Source organism: Pongo pygmaeus, chromosome 16, assembly GCF_028885625.2.
Source record: "Pongo pygmaeus isolate AG05252 chromosome 16, NHGRI_mPonPyg2-v2.0_pri, whole genome shotgun sequence".
Classification (NCBI taxonomy): Eukaryota; Metazoa; Chordata; class Mammalia; order Primates; family Hominidae; genus Pongo; species Pongo pygmaeus.
In genome coordinates this window covers 64,276,350-64,290,570 of record NC_072389.2, presented here as the reverse complement: position 1 = coordinate 64,290,570, position 14,221 = coordinate 64,276,350, and the positions used below count along the sequence as shown (strand labels likewise).

General features: G+C 37.1%; 1 protein-coding gene across 10 annotated transcripts in view; it reads left to right on the top strand.

Annotated features, from left to right (window-relative positions):
• SLTM (SAFB like transcription modulator) overlaps positions 1 to 14,221 on the top strand; it is a 56,822-nt gene that overhangs the window by 37,381 nt on the left and 5,220 nt on the right. For 6 of the 10 annotated variants that reach the window (XM_054451253.1, XM_054451252.1, XM_054451247.1 and 3 more), the window contains 11 exons: positions 1,210 to 1,328; positions 3,871 to 4,020; positions 4,260 to 4,363; positions 4,466 to 4,632; positions 5,092 to 5,177; positions 5,396 to 5,559; positions 8,001 to 8,181; positions 8,908 to 9,032; positions 9,905 to 10,075; positions 10,924 to 11,238; positions 11,345 to 11,489. In XM_054451253.1, the coding sequence (XP_054307228.1) occupies positions 1,210 to 1,328; positions 3,871 to 4,020; positions 4,260 to 4,363; positions 4,466 to 4,632; positions 5,092 to 5,177; positions 5,396 to 5,559; positions 8,001 to 8,181; positions 8,908 to 9,032; positions 9,905 to 10,075; positions 10,924 to 11,238; positions 11,345 to 11,489 (1,727 nt within the window). The remainder of the gene's footprint in view (positions 1 to 1,209; positions 1,329 to 3,870; positions 4,021 to 4,259; positions 4,364 to 4,465; positions 4,633 to 5,091; positions 5,178 to 5,395; positions 5,560 to 8,000; positions 8,182 to 8,907; positions 9,033 to 9,904; positions 10,076 to 10,923; positions 11,239 to 11,344; positions 11,490 to 14,221) is intronic. The other 4 variants (XM_063652667.1, XM_063652666.1, XM_054451249.1 and 1 more) reach the window with 1 other exon arrangement.

The following is a 14,221-nucleotide window of genomic DNA, read 5'->3' as shown; positions in this document are numbered from 1 at the left end:
ACCTTTTTCCTGTTCTGTCTTTAAATAATACTTGTGTGTATTTGTGGAGTCTAGTGTTCTTTTTTCTTTTTTTAAAATTATTGTAAGTTTCAAAGTGCAATATTTAGTTGCTTTCTGATACTGAGAAATCTCTGGTTATCTCATGCCCATGAGCTATAGTTTCATCTTGTACATGTGCTGTGTTTACTTGAAAAATACTTACTTTCTAGAAAAGGATTTTAAGGGAAAATAAAACATTCAGGTACTGCAAAGCTTTTAAATACCTCCTAAATGTGTAAAGGAGAATTGTATGCATCCTCTATAGTTTATTTTAAATCGTTAGAAATCATAAGGATGTGATTTATGAATTGGTTGGTCTTGCTTAAAAGAATGTGAAATACAGAAATTGTTCCTTTTAATTGCTTGTATACTGTTTCTCTTAAAGTGAGTAAAAATTATTTTCCAAATAAAGTCAAGTGAATGAAAATTTCCCTTTTATTACAGCACATTTGAAGAAAAGGGTGACTGGCTAGGCCTGTATCCTAAGATATGGCCTCTATACGTATGAAGCCATAATTTATGTGTGACATAGTACAGAAATGATTCATGTAATCATTTATCTATTATAAAGGATTTTGAGACCTCTGATCTTAATCTTGTAGTTGTTTTGTTTTAGAAGATTGTTTCTTATTGAATCTAGAGTTATCCAGCTGCATATAATTCCCATTTTGTCTTACTTATTCTCTAATACGGAATGAAGGTGTACCAGTTGGTTCGTCTTTGTTATTAACCATATAAATTCTTGAAAAACATAAACCTTGCTCTGACTTTTTTCTTCTTCCATTTCAATTTCTAAGGATCTAAAGCCCACAGCAGTTGTGGCAACTAAACAGTCTGTTCATTCCTAAATGACTGCTTCCTAGTTGTCTCTATTCAGTGCAGTGGTAGACTATAAATTATTAAAACTGAACAGCAAAAGTCCAAGACATGTAATTGATTTTTTTACCCTCTTCAGCTTAGAACTCATACAATAGGAAATGTACATACATTCAGATTTTTTTCCCTCACTAGTTATGTTGTTGGTTTGATTTCAATAATAGTAAACTCACAGGATTTTGATATAGTAACGCATACTATCAAAATTATAGTTTTGAAAGAATGTGGCCCTTATAGTTTTATATAAAGATTCTGATTGAGATACTTAAACATCTGATATTAAATCTATTCTAGGAAGTACAAGTAGTACTAGTGGTAGCAGTGGAAGCTCAACTAAAAATATCTGGGTTAGTGGACTTTCATCTAATACCAAAGCTGCTGATTTGAAGAACCTCTTTGGCAAATATGGAAAGGTACATTCTTTTTACCTTTTTATCCGTCTTTCTAGTGTCTGCATTTGAAATGAGGATTGTATTCTAAATAGTATTACATGAATATCTTCTAATTTATTGTATCTCTTAGGACTGTTAATAGACGTAATTATTGAGTTCTGTGGTAATGGTAGATGAGAGTTGGGGATAAATAGCGTTTCATCATTTAATCTCTCTCTGAGCCTTGGGAATCTTTGTATTCCAAACTTTAAACCTATTTAAGCCAAGGACTAAGTTTATTCATCATGATACTTTGTAGCACGTACCTTGGGATCTAGCATATTGCTGAGCCTGATTTGGACATCTTGAAAATACATTTATATTTAGAGTATTATTAGGCAGTGGGATACGTAATTCATGGGGGGCTGGAGAGAACCAGATATGATCCTTGTTATAGATTTCTAGTCCAGTAATGGACAAAAATGTAAAACTGGCTATATATATAGGCATGAGAATGATTTAAACTTATATAAAGTTATATATAAACATATATCTACATTAAGTTTATATATAAACTTTTTTTTTTCTTTTTGAGACACAGTCTCACTCTGTCACCCAGGCTGGGGTGTAGCAGCGTGATGTGAGCTCACTGCGACCTCTGCCTCCCAAGTTTAAACGATTCTCATGCCTCAGCCTCCCTAGTAACTGGGATTACAGGCATGAGCAACTGCACCAGGCTAATTTTTGTATTTTTAGTAGAGATGAGGTTTTCACTGTGTTGGCCAGGCTGGTCTCAAACTCCTGGCTTCAGGTGATCCACCCGTCTCAGCTTCCCAAAGTGCTGGGGTTACAGGTGTGAGCCATCACACCACGCCTATATATATAAACCTAATCAGAAGTTGTTATAAGTCTTGTGAAGGAAAAGTACATAGGTGTTAAAAAGGGGAGGCTTTCCTGTGGTTAGTTCATCAGGAAAAGTTTCTCTGGCAGTTAAGGGGAGACCTAAAGGAAGAGAAGGAGTAGTCAAAGAATACTCAATTAATAACGAATGCTTTGAATTGTGAGCCGCATCCCTGAGGGCACTCAATACTATCTGCTTACATTATAGTTTTTCATATACATCAAATGGTTAATGTACTCCAATGTAAGCTTTTTGAGGTCAGGGACCTTATTTAGTGTACTTCACGTGCACATGATAGGCTTTCAGATATTGAAATTACTGAATTAGTGACCATTATTGGTAAACAGCCATTAATATTACCAAAACCTGTCCTCTTGATTTTTGGAGGGTTTTTTTCCTGCTTTAATTAGTGAGTTGCCTGAGTGTAAAGGAGGTTCTTGTAGGTGTCAGAAATAGAACACTGAGAATTGTAGTCCCATGATAGGCTGTGTTATATTTTTTTCTTCTATTTTTAATAATGTATTGTCAGAGATGTAAAAACAACATTTTAATGTTGCTATTTATTAGTAGTAAAACTATATGAGGATACCATTTATTTGGTAAGAAGACCCGTGGAGTTAAAAATTAAATGGCTGTGGAGCAAATCAGCCTTTCCTAGGGTTGAGGTAAAAGTTGATTTGTTCCAGCCACCCCCACCATAAAACTCCTGATTTTCCTGTTTACCTCTTCCCAGCTTTATGTCTTTACTCCTCTTTGTTCAGCACTGAATTGTTCTCTCTCTTTTCTTCTCACTCATCCATCCCTGCTTTGTCTCTCTTAACTATCCGTCTTACACAATTGCAGTTATTTGTCATGTTCATATACATTTTAAAAGCACATAGATTGAAAGTGTTGTCTTTCAAGCTTTAGGGTGTTTTTCAGGGGATGCATTTTTAAATCTGCTTTTTCATATGTGATTGGTTCTTTCTTTACTCATTATAGAAAAGTGTTAACACTCAATAAAATACTAGAAACTTTCTCTAAAGACATTCAGGGTGGGCCTTTGATAGGGATATTTTGGTTCAAATCCAATTTATTTGCTTTTATTAATTGTGCCATTACTTCATTGATGAGATTGTGTTTTGGCTACTTTGGCTACATATTTGAGGAGAGGAAATAAATATAAAAAGAAGGTTAAATTGCTTTTTGGCACTTTAAATTGTTCCCCTGAATATTTACTAAGATGGGTAACGTAGATGGTGATCACAAGAATATGAAATAGGCTGGGCGCAGTGGCTCATGCCTGTAATCCCAGCACTGTGGGAGGCTGAGGTAGGCCGATCACCTGAGGTCAGGCGTTTTGAGACCAGCCTGGCCAACATGGCAAAACCCTGTCTACTAAAAATACAAAAATTAGCAGGGCATGGTGGTGCATGCTTGTAATGCCAGCTACTTGAGAGGCTGAGGGAGGGGAATTGCTTGAACCCAGAAGGCAGAGGTTGCACTGAGCCGAGATCACACCACTGCACTCCAGCCTGGGTGACAGAGTGTGACTCCATCTCAAAAAAATAAATAAATAAATATGAGACAGAATAAGATACACCCTGAATTAATATATAGTTTCGGTTGTGAAGTTTCATGTATTTAGAAGTCTGTGTACTTGGAACGTTCTAAAACTCTCTAAAGTACAGTCTTATTTTATAGGTTCTGAGTGCAAAAGTAGTTACAAATGCTCGAAGTCCTGGGGCAAAATGCTATGGCATTGTAACTATGTCTTCAAGCACAGAGGTGTCCAGGTGTATTGCACATCTTCATCGCACTGAGCTGCATGGACAGCTGATTTCTGTTGAAAAAGTAAGCTTGCCTAACTGTTTATCAAAGCAAGTCTAATTTGATGGCTAGTTCTCAACTCATAGCTGTTAACAGTAGCAGGGAGTAGAATTTGCAATTATTTTTAATTTTTATGTATTTGTAGTTTTTACTCTCCTTATATTTTTCCTATCTTTTCCAAATTTTCTGCCATTAGCACACTTTTTATAATCACAGAAATGTAACCATATGTACAAATTGTTTTTCTGGTTCGAACCTTTCAGGTAAAAGGTGATCCCTCTAAGAAAGAAATGAAGAAAGAAAATGATGAAAAGAGTAGTTCAAGAAGTTCTGGAGATAAAAAAAATACGAGTGATAGAAGTAGCAAGTAAGGATTTATTTTTATTTATTTATTTTGATAAGCAGATAGACTTTTTTGGTACATTATGAAGTACTCATTCTGTTTTTTTGTCTGGGGCGGTATGGTCAGGACACAAGCCTCTGTCAAAAAAGAAGAGAAAAGATCGTCTGAGAAATCTGAAAAAAAAGAAAGCAAGGATACTAAGAAAATAGAAGGTAAAGATGAGAAGAATGATAATGGAGCAAGTGGCCAAACATCAGAATCGATTAAAAAAAGTGAAGAAAAGAAGCGAATAAGTATGCTATACATCTTTTCAATCCCTTTCTAATGCATTCTACTACTTAATTTTTACAGTGGAAGGGAAAATCTGAAATTCTAATCCAGAGATGTAAGCTTTGTTGTTAGGTGTCATTGTGGTAGGAAAGGAGGTCTAGTAGGAGTAATTGTCTTCTTTTCTACTCTGGGGAAACAAACAAATGTGTTCTTCCAGCTAAGCTCCTTTGCTATTCTGGGCTGACTTAAAATCGTCATTGATTAGTACTATTGAATTAGGATCTTTTGGTATCACTGAAAGTATTTATGTTAGCAGACTGAACTGTTTAAAAAACGCTTTGCATTGAAGTTCTTGTAGAATAAGTAGGTTTTTTATTTCATGTATTGGTGTGTGACTATCAGAATTTAGCATTTTTACATACATATTTTCTTTTTCAATGAAAAATTTTAGACATTTGTTTTATAGAATTTTTTTCCCTTAGGTTCCAAGAGTCCAGGACATATGGTAATATTAGACCAAACTAAAGGAGATCATTGTAGACCATCAAGAAGAGGAAGATATGAGAAAGTAAGTCTCTGATCAGGATGGTTGTATACTACTTCAGCTGTTTACAGAAGAAGATAATTCTGTTTTTCCGTAACCATCTTTGCGTACTTGCATGCTAGCAAACCCAAGAAAAAGGAAATGTTACTAGTCATTTGAACTTTTTAAATGACTTGCTAAACTTGAAAAATAAAGCCCCAAAATATTTTAATTTCTAGTGTTCTTCTAATTTTTTTCTATAGATTCATGGAAGAAGTAAGGAAAAGGAGAGAGCTAGTCTAGATAAAAAAAGAGATAAAGACTACAGAAGGAAAGAGATCTTGCCTTTTGAAAAGATGAAGGAACAAAGGTTGAGAGAACATTTAGTTCGTTTTGAAAGGCTGCGACGAGCAATGGAACTTCGAAGGTAGGAAGAGAGTCTGTTTTATACCTGTCTTTAAATATAGGTAAAATTTAACACTAGTTGTAAGCCAGATTTCTGGAAATTGTATTCCCACAGAAAACTGTTTGCCACCTTAAAGAAGTTACGGTAGCACCTAATGATTTTTTAAGTTTGCATAGCACTTTACAATTTACAAAGTGCTTTTCCATCTGTTATCTCCAACTCAACAGTTCTGTAAGGCTAGTTATGCCCATTATACAATTGAAAAAAATGGAGGCCCAGAGAGGCTAAATGACTCTTCCAATGCCCACATGGCTAACAAGTGGCAGAGTCGGGACTCAGACCCAAGTCTTCTGACTCCAAGTCCAATGCTCTTTCCTCAACACCAAAGCTGCTGCCATAAAAAACATGACTTTAAAGGAAAAATTTGAGATAAGATAGTTTCAAAGTAGCTATAGTGTTCAAATACTGTAATCTGAAATTTTAACAAATTTAGCAAAAATTTATTGTTTGCATTAGTGCCTAAGAGAAGGAAGATTTGCCCTGTGAGCCTAATGGTATTCAGATTATATCCCAAAGCAAGCATTCTCTTTAAAACAAACAGAAAATATAAACAAAGCAAGATGTTTCCATTTTTAGTGGCCATATCTCAACAGTTCGCCATGAGTGTCAGTTTACTTTTGTATATCAATTTTTGGATGCCACTTAAAATAGTCTTGTGGGTGTGTTTTATAGTATATTATTTCAAATGTTAAGCTATCTTGTCCAGGGGTTACTTATCATGGGATTTCATCCAGTCATTCACGAGAGTGTTAGGAACTACCAGAGATACTTTTAGCAACTTAGATTATTCTGTACAATAATTGACACACAACTTTACTAAAAGGAAGTAATCCTTGTAGCACATAGAACCCATTTTCTCTTTTTTAAGATGAAGTCCAAATGTGCCTAGCTTCCCGTGTATTTAGTTGACAACAGATTGAGAGGAGAGTGGGATTGAGGAGCAACTAGACCAGTGATTGTCAAACCCTATGTGACCAAAGTCCCTTTTATATTAAAAAAAAGTTGCAATGCCTTTACTCTGCTGAAATGAAATTGATGCATAACATACTTAACCTATACTGTTTCCAAAAAAAAAAGTAATGGCTTAACTATAATATAAAGGAGAAATAAAAGTAATTTATAATTAAAATATGTATTCCAGATATGAAGGTTTAGGCATGACTTCATGAAGTAGTCAGATGTTTGCATCCCTATGTAGACCCACTGAGAATGAGACAGCTTCAAATACAGACTGACATTGTATGTCAGTTAATATGTTGTATTGGTTAGTAAATACCAGAAGTAGTGTTGACATTATGACATGATTTCTGAAATGGTGAGCAACTCTTGGTAAAAGTCTCAAGAAAGTATAATTTTCCTTCTATTTATATGGAGTGCATTATTGGAAATTCTAGATTATATAAATCATATCAAAGCAAACAAACAGTATTTATTAAAAATGGGGTTGAGTTCTAGACTCACATGTTATTTTTGCTTAAGGTGTTTGGTTGTTTTTAATGGTGTGAATGTCCGTTGTGGCATCTGAAAGGTATGAGAGGTGTTGGATGGTTCTTGTTGTGTACGACTATCCTCACTATTCCATGCATCAATAAGATACTTAGATTCCTTCATCCTCATACACTAAACACTAGTATCTGCCCCATGGTCATTGTGATAATTAAAAATATCCCATTGATTTCTGTAGAAATAGTACTGACCCATTGAGAACCACTGGGTTGCTAGAGAAAGACATGCTGATGATAGACAGAAAAGGATGCTGACTACCTTACAGTAAGAAAATAACATTAAAAGTCTAATACAATAACAAATCAGTTCAGTGAACAATTGAACTACCTCTGACTCAGAAAAGCATGTTACCTGGAGCCATCTATTATAGGATAGTAAACATCCCAAAATAGCCCTTAAGGACACCATTTTGTTATATGTAGTATTTGCTATTATTGATGTTCATTGTTATGATCCCAAATCATCAAAGTAAAGTATGTACTTGTTTAAGGAGATACAATAGAATATATAATAGGCATTAGAGCTTCTTCCGTCAAAAACAAGTATTGGAAGTTGTAGTTTTGTAAATTTATATATGCAGATTACATTCTTCTAAAATGTCAATTAATTAATGGACTATTATAGTGATTTTTATTTAAACAGGAATCATCTAAGAGGCAACTACTCTATATTATAAAATTTAGCTGCTCAGTTGACAGTCTTATTTATAAATAAGTGAAAATATTGGGATCTGTTTAAAGTTTTACTTTGAATTCTCTTTCCAATTACATTAAAACTACTTAGATTGAGTTGAAATTTAAAATTGCCAACCTCAAGGAAAAATTCAAATTCAAAGCTATTCTCTTTCACACAGTGCTAGCATAATTTAAGTATTTCTAAATACTGATTTTTGGTAGACGAAGAGAGATTGCAGAGAGAGAGCGTCGAGAGCGAGAACGCATTAGAATAATTCGTGAACGGGAAGAACGGGAACGCTTACAGAGAGAGAGAGAGCGCCTAGAAATTGAAAGGCAAAAACTAGAGAGAGAGAGAATGGAACGCGAACGCTTGGAAAGGGAACGCATTCGTATTGAACAGGTGCAGTCAGAAAATCTTTTCATCTTAAATAACTCACCTTTTTCAGACTCTGTGATTTTAGCCCTAAAACTTGCTTTACTTGTTGTAAAGCGTCTATAGAATGAGTTTAGCTAATGAGCTTTTAAGTGTCCCTGAAAGATAACAGTGAATTAGGTACTAGTTAAAAATACAATTAGTAGTGACTTTGTTCTAGATAACTGGTAATAATTCTAGCTCTGCAATATCATGGCAGCCTAATAGTCTGAGCATAGGACTATGAGTCCAGAGTAGTTGTAATCCAGGCTCTGTCACTATCCCAGTCTTAGAAAATAATAACGATTTCCTTACATATTATAGTGGGAATGATTTCCCAAGGCTGGAAGGAAATAATGCCTCTCTTTGCAGAATTGCACCTCAGGGTTTTAAGGCACTTAGTCTCCATGCATATTAAGAATGCTATTTCTAATTCCCTTTAAGTGCTTTTGTTTTAGTCGAACGATTAAACTAAACTTGACCTTCCCAAATACTTGCCAACTTTTACCACCCAGTCCTTGTTATTTTTAATGTTGCAGAACAATAGCTACAGCCTAGATTATTGAAATCAAATTTAGGTGTCATAGGTTTGTGTTTTGCCTGGTCTTTGCTTATGATGGTTTGTTAGCGACAGGATTAAAACAAGGTTGCATGTATACTTATCTTATGTTTTCATTTTGCCTTGGTTGGTTCTTCCTTCTGTGTGGTCTGAAGGAACGTCGTAAGGAAGCTGAACGGATTGCTCGAGAAAGAGAGGAACTCAGAAGGCAACAACAGCAGCTTCGTTATGAACAAGAAAAAAGGAATTCCTTGAAACGCCCACGTGATGTAGATCATAGGTAGTTACTCGTTTTATTCCTTAACAGTTAACCTTGCTGTTTTATTCCCTTTAGGCTAAGACTAGAGAGTTAGAAAGTACAGGCTCCCATCACTGGAATAAAAGTCATGATCAACAGGGATGGGAAGGATTACAGTACTGGGGTAGACCCAGTGCACTGGCAAGTGGGAACAGTCTGTGTTTCTTTCCCTGTCTACCTTTCTGATGCCAAATGTTTTTCATTATGACTGGAAATACATTGTCGTAGTAGGCTTCAATAATAATTGAACAGATTTTGAACATTCTTAAAAAGGTAGTGCAGATAGTATAGAAATGGAAGTCATAAACTTGAGATTGAAAGATTCTATTGTGTGTTTGGATTCATACTTCATATAGATTTAAAAATATAAGTATGCCCATTTAATTTTCTTCACATAAATTCTATGAAACTGAGTTGATTGTGTAGAGAAATAGGTGGAATGAATGAACTGTGCTTCTGACTTACCACTGTAACGTTTCCAAAGTTAAGGATAACTGAAGAGGTTGTGAACTGCTGGTTAGAATTTTATTATAAAGTGGTTTCAAGTATTTTATTTGTCTTTTCCATTTAATGGTATCATTTCTCCTGAATGCTAAATGTCTTTTCCATTTAATGGAAAAGACAGGCAGTTTTTCAACTATTTTCTCTCCTGTTAAATTCCTCTCACACTATTTGACTTTATGTAATTCAACAATTAAGTCTTGTGCTAGTTTGTACTCCTGATGTGTTATGTCTTGAGTTTATTAGCCCTGTTATGTCCACAGTTCTAACATGTGGTATGTATGACTCCAAGTAAATGTCATTTGATTACTGTAGAACTAATTTATGTAAATGAGCAAATATTTCTCTTCAAGGCGAGATGATCCTTACTGGAGCGAGAATAAAAAGTTGTCTCTAGATACAGATGCACGATTTGGCCATGGATCCGACTACTCTCGCCAACAGAACAGATTTAATGACTTTGATCACCGAGAGAGGGGCAGGTTTCCTGAGAGTTCAGCAGTACAGTCTTCATCTTTTGAAAGGTAGATATGTTGAAAATTGTTATATTTATTTTATAAGCCTTGCTAGTGATAACTCTGTTTCTCCTAAAATCTTAACTAGAAGTACCAGGTCAGCACTGAATGCTCAGAACAAATTACATGGTTTTTGTTTCTGTTAATGGGAATGTGATTCAGTATTCCAAATTAATTAACTAGAACACCATTAAGTAGGTTGGCTTTATCTTCTTATCTTTATTTTATTTTATTTTATTTTTTGAGACAGGGTCTCATTCTGTCTCCCAGGCTAGAACGCAGTAGTGCAATCTTGGCATACTGTAACCTCTGCGTCCTGGGTTCAAACGATTCTTGTGCCTCAGCCACCCAAGTAGCTGAGATTACAGACATGCACCACCACCATGCCCGGCTAATTTTTGTATTTTTAGTAGAGACAGGGTTTCGCCATGTTGGCCAGGCTGGTCTAGCACTTCTGACCTGAAGTGATTCACCCACCTCAGCCTTCCAAAGTGCTGAGATTACAGGCCTGAGCCACCACGCCCAGCCTCTTCTTATCTTTAAAACTGTGGAAGCACCGATTGCTTTGGATGTGCCTCAACTGTTAAGAACAGTAAAACATTCTTCAGCTTGGTAGTGACTTTTGAGTGTTTGGTATCATTTCTCCTGAACGCTAAAAAAACCAACCTTTAGGCTAGACACTTAGTTCAGTTTAAAAGAAAATGAATTGTAATAATCAATAACTAGCTTTTTTCCATGGCTTTGCCTTAAGTTCATTTTTTGGTTTCATTATTGTAGGTTATGCAGACAAAGTTAAGAAGAATTAAGCACTCAAGTAAGCACTTCTTGGACCTATATTCTTTGTTTCTAATCAATAGGCGGGATCGCTTTGTTGGTCAAAGTGAGGGGAAAAAAGCACGACCTACTGCACGAAGGGAAGATCCAAGCTTCGAAAGATATCCCAAAAATTTCAGTGACTCCAGAAGAAATGAGCCTCCACCACCAAGAAATGAACTTAGAGAATCAGACAGGCGAGAAGTACGAGGGGAGCGAGACGAAAGGAGAACGGTGATTATTCATGACAGGCCTGATATCACTCATCCTAGACATCCTCGAGAGGCAGGGCCCAATCCTTCCAGACCCACCAGCTGGAAAAGTGAAGGAAGCATGTCCACTGACAAACGGGAAACAAGGTAGCTGTGTACTTCATAATGCTTTCCTAGTGGTCTCATGCATTGGGATTAAAAAAAATTAGGATTACAGTTTTGATCATGTATGTTTTTATGTTTTGTTTAACAGAGTCGAAAGGCCAGAACGATCTGGGAGAGAAGTATCAGGGCACAGTGTGAGAGGCGCTCCCCCTGGGAATCGTAGCAGCGCTTCGGGGTACGGGAGCAGAGAGGGAGACAGAGGAGTCATCACAGACCGAGGAGGTGGATCACAGGTAAGTGCTGCGGGAGGCTTGCCGCGAGCCTGCACACATACATTTAGAGGATTCATGAGCTACTCTGCATATACAGTAGCATTTTGATGTGGCTTACATTAGCTAGATTGAAATGATTGAGAGGCATTAATTTTTTTTTTTTATTTTTAAAATCTGAATTTTTCTCATACTTTACTGTCAGTAGTTGACCATCAGTAGTCCAAAGAGTTAAGGTACTAGCCTTGAAATACTTACTCCATTTTGATTAAACTTCCCAGTGAAATTTAAGAATTGTTAATTTCGTAAGTGAACCTATCTAATGATAACTTTGGTTTTATTTCTTTTTAAGAAACTGAAGCTTTCAAACTGGATCTGAAATCTTTGGCCCCTACTTGTGTTTCCTTTTCAATAAAGTATTCTTGACCAGGCATAGTGGCTCATGCCAACACTTTGGGAGGTAATCCCAACACTGTGGGAGGCCGAGGTGGGCAGATTGCCTGAGCTCAGGAGTTTCAGACTAGCCTGGGCAACGTGGCGAAACCCCATCTCTACTAAAAATACAAAAATTAGCTGGGCATGGTGGTGGGCGCCTGTAATCCCAGCTACTCTAGAGGCTGAGGCAGGAGAATCACTTGAGCCCAAGAGTTGGAGGTTGCAATGAGCCAAGATGGCGCCACTGCACTCCAGCCTGGGCTACAGAGACAGACCCTGTCTGGAAAAAAATATATATATATATATGTACACACACACACACACACACACACACACACACATTATTCTTTTTCTTCTCCTGCTTCATTCAAGTAGCTTAAAGTGTAAAATTGAAATAGAACTTTTGTCTATTTTTTGTCTTCTTATACAATCCTAAAGGTAGATGAGTGTAATGTTACATATTTTTAAATTTTTAGTCTTGTGACACTTCATTGACTTGAATATTTTGTAAGTTAATGAGCTGGACAGAGGAAAGTGTCTTCATCTTTGAGAGACTGAAATGAACAAAAACCTTTTGCCTCATTTAAAAGTATTCTTCTACTGATGAAATACTGGCATGTGGGTTGATAGTAGCACGGTTAGGACATACTTTCATAAATTATATACCAAAAAGAATTGTGCAGTGTGTGTGTCTCCATTATATGCTGGTGTTTGTTTTGTATTTTAATACACATTTGTGTGTGTGTGTGTGTGTGTTTTTGAGATGGAGTCTCACTCTGTCAAACAGGCTGACATGCAGTGGCGCGATCTCGGCTCACTGCAACCTCCGCCTCCCAGGTTCAAGCGATTCTCCTTCCTCAGCTTCCCAAGTAGCTGGGACTACAGATGTGCACCACCATGCCTGGCTAATTTTTGTATTTTTAGTAGAGGCGGGGTTTCACATTGTTGGTCAGGCTGGTTTCAAACTTCCGACCACCCACTTCTGTCTCCCAAAGTGCTGGAATTACAAGCATGAACCATGACGCCCACCCCCTAAACACAATTTTTAAGACTGAGTCTGTAATCCAGATAAGTCTGCCTTGTTTATAGTAAAATTTAATTTTAAGAAAGAATCAAAGACTAGCCCTCCGCATTCAGAGGTCCTTTTAGAAAATGTGTCCTGAGGAGGAGATCTTGTATCCTCCCTTGAAAATTTTCTCTTTCATAATGTTAGTCTGTAAATTGTTCTGCCAGTATTATATCTAAGCCTCTCTGTGGGTACCTTCTGCTTTCTTTCCTGTAAGCTAAGTATCACAATGCTTGCTTTCTCTTTCCGTAGATCCCTAGTTCTACAGTTTCTGTTTCTTTGTGTTCGCTACTGTTTTCCATAGTTATGGATGTAGCACCTTGTAAGTGCCATAGCACTAAGTAGTACAATGTAAAATAAGTTGACAACTCCTGTTTTCTCTGCCGTTTGCATGTTGTCCTGATAGGCTGATCATAGGCCCCGCCGTGGCTTGTCTTAAGGTTTTGATCTCTGGCTGTGCCTTCTTACAGTCAATATAAGATCCAAGTATTTGAAATAATCAAGGGTCAAAAAGCCCTTGGGTGCTAGAAAATATAGAAATAGAAATTAATGGCCAGGCCTGGTGGCTCATGGCTGTAATCCTAGCACTTTTGGAGGCCAAGGTGGGAGGATTACTTGAGGCCAGGGGTTCGAGACGAGCTTGGACAATATAGTGAGACCCCATCTCCATAGGAAAATTAAAATTAAAGCTGGGCATGGTGGTGTGCATCCTGTAGCCCCAGCTAGGCAGGAGGCTGAAGCAGAAGGATTCCTTGAGCCCAGGAGTTCAAAGTTGCAGTGAGTTATGGTAGCAACACTGTACTCCAACCTGGGCAACAGTGTGATCATGTCTCCAAAAAAAAATTATTTTTAAAAAAAGGAATTGGCCAGGTGTGGTGGCTCACACCTGTAATCCCAGCACTTTGGGAGGCCGAGGTGGGCGGATCACGAAGTCAAGAGATCAAGACCATCCTGGCCAACATGGTGAAACCCCGTCTCTACTAAAAATACAAAAATTAGCTGGGCGTGCTGGTGCATACCTGTAGTCCCAGCTACTTGGGAGGCCGAGGCAGAAGAATCGCTTGAACCCGGGGGGTGGAGGTTGCAGTGAGCTGAGATCGCGCCCCACTGCATTCCAGCCTGGCAACAGAGCGAGACTCCGTCTCAAAAAACAAAACAACAACAACAAAAGTATTGAATCATTTCCTCCATACCCTTCCCTGAGGCCTGAGTAGCTTTTCACTACAAAATAGATATAAACTCTTTTCATATGCTG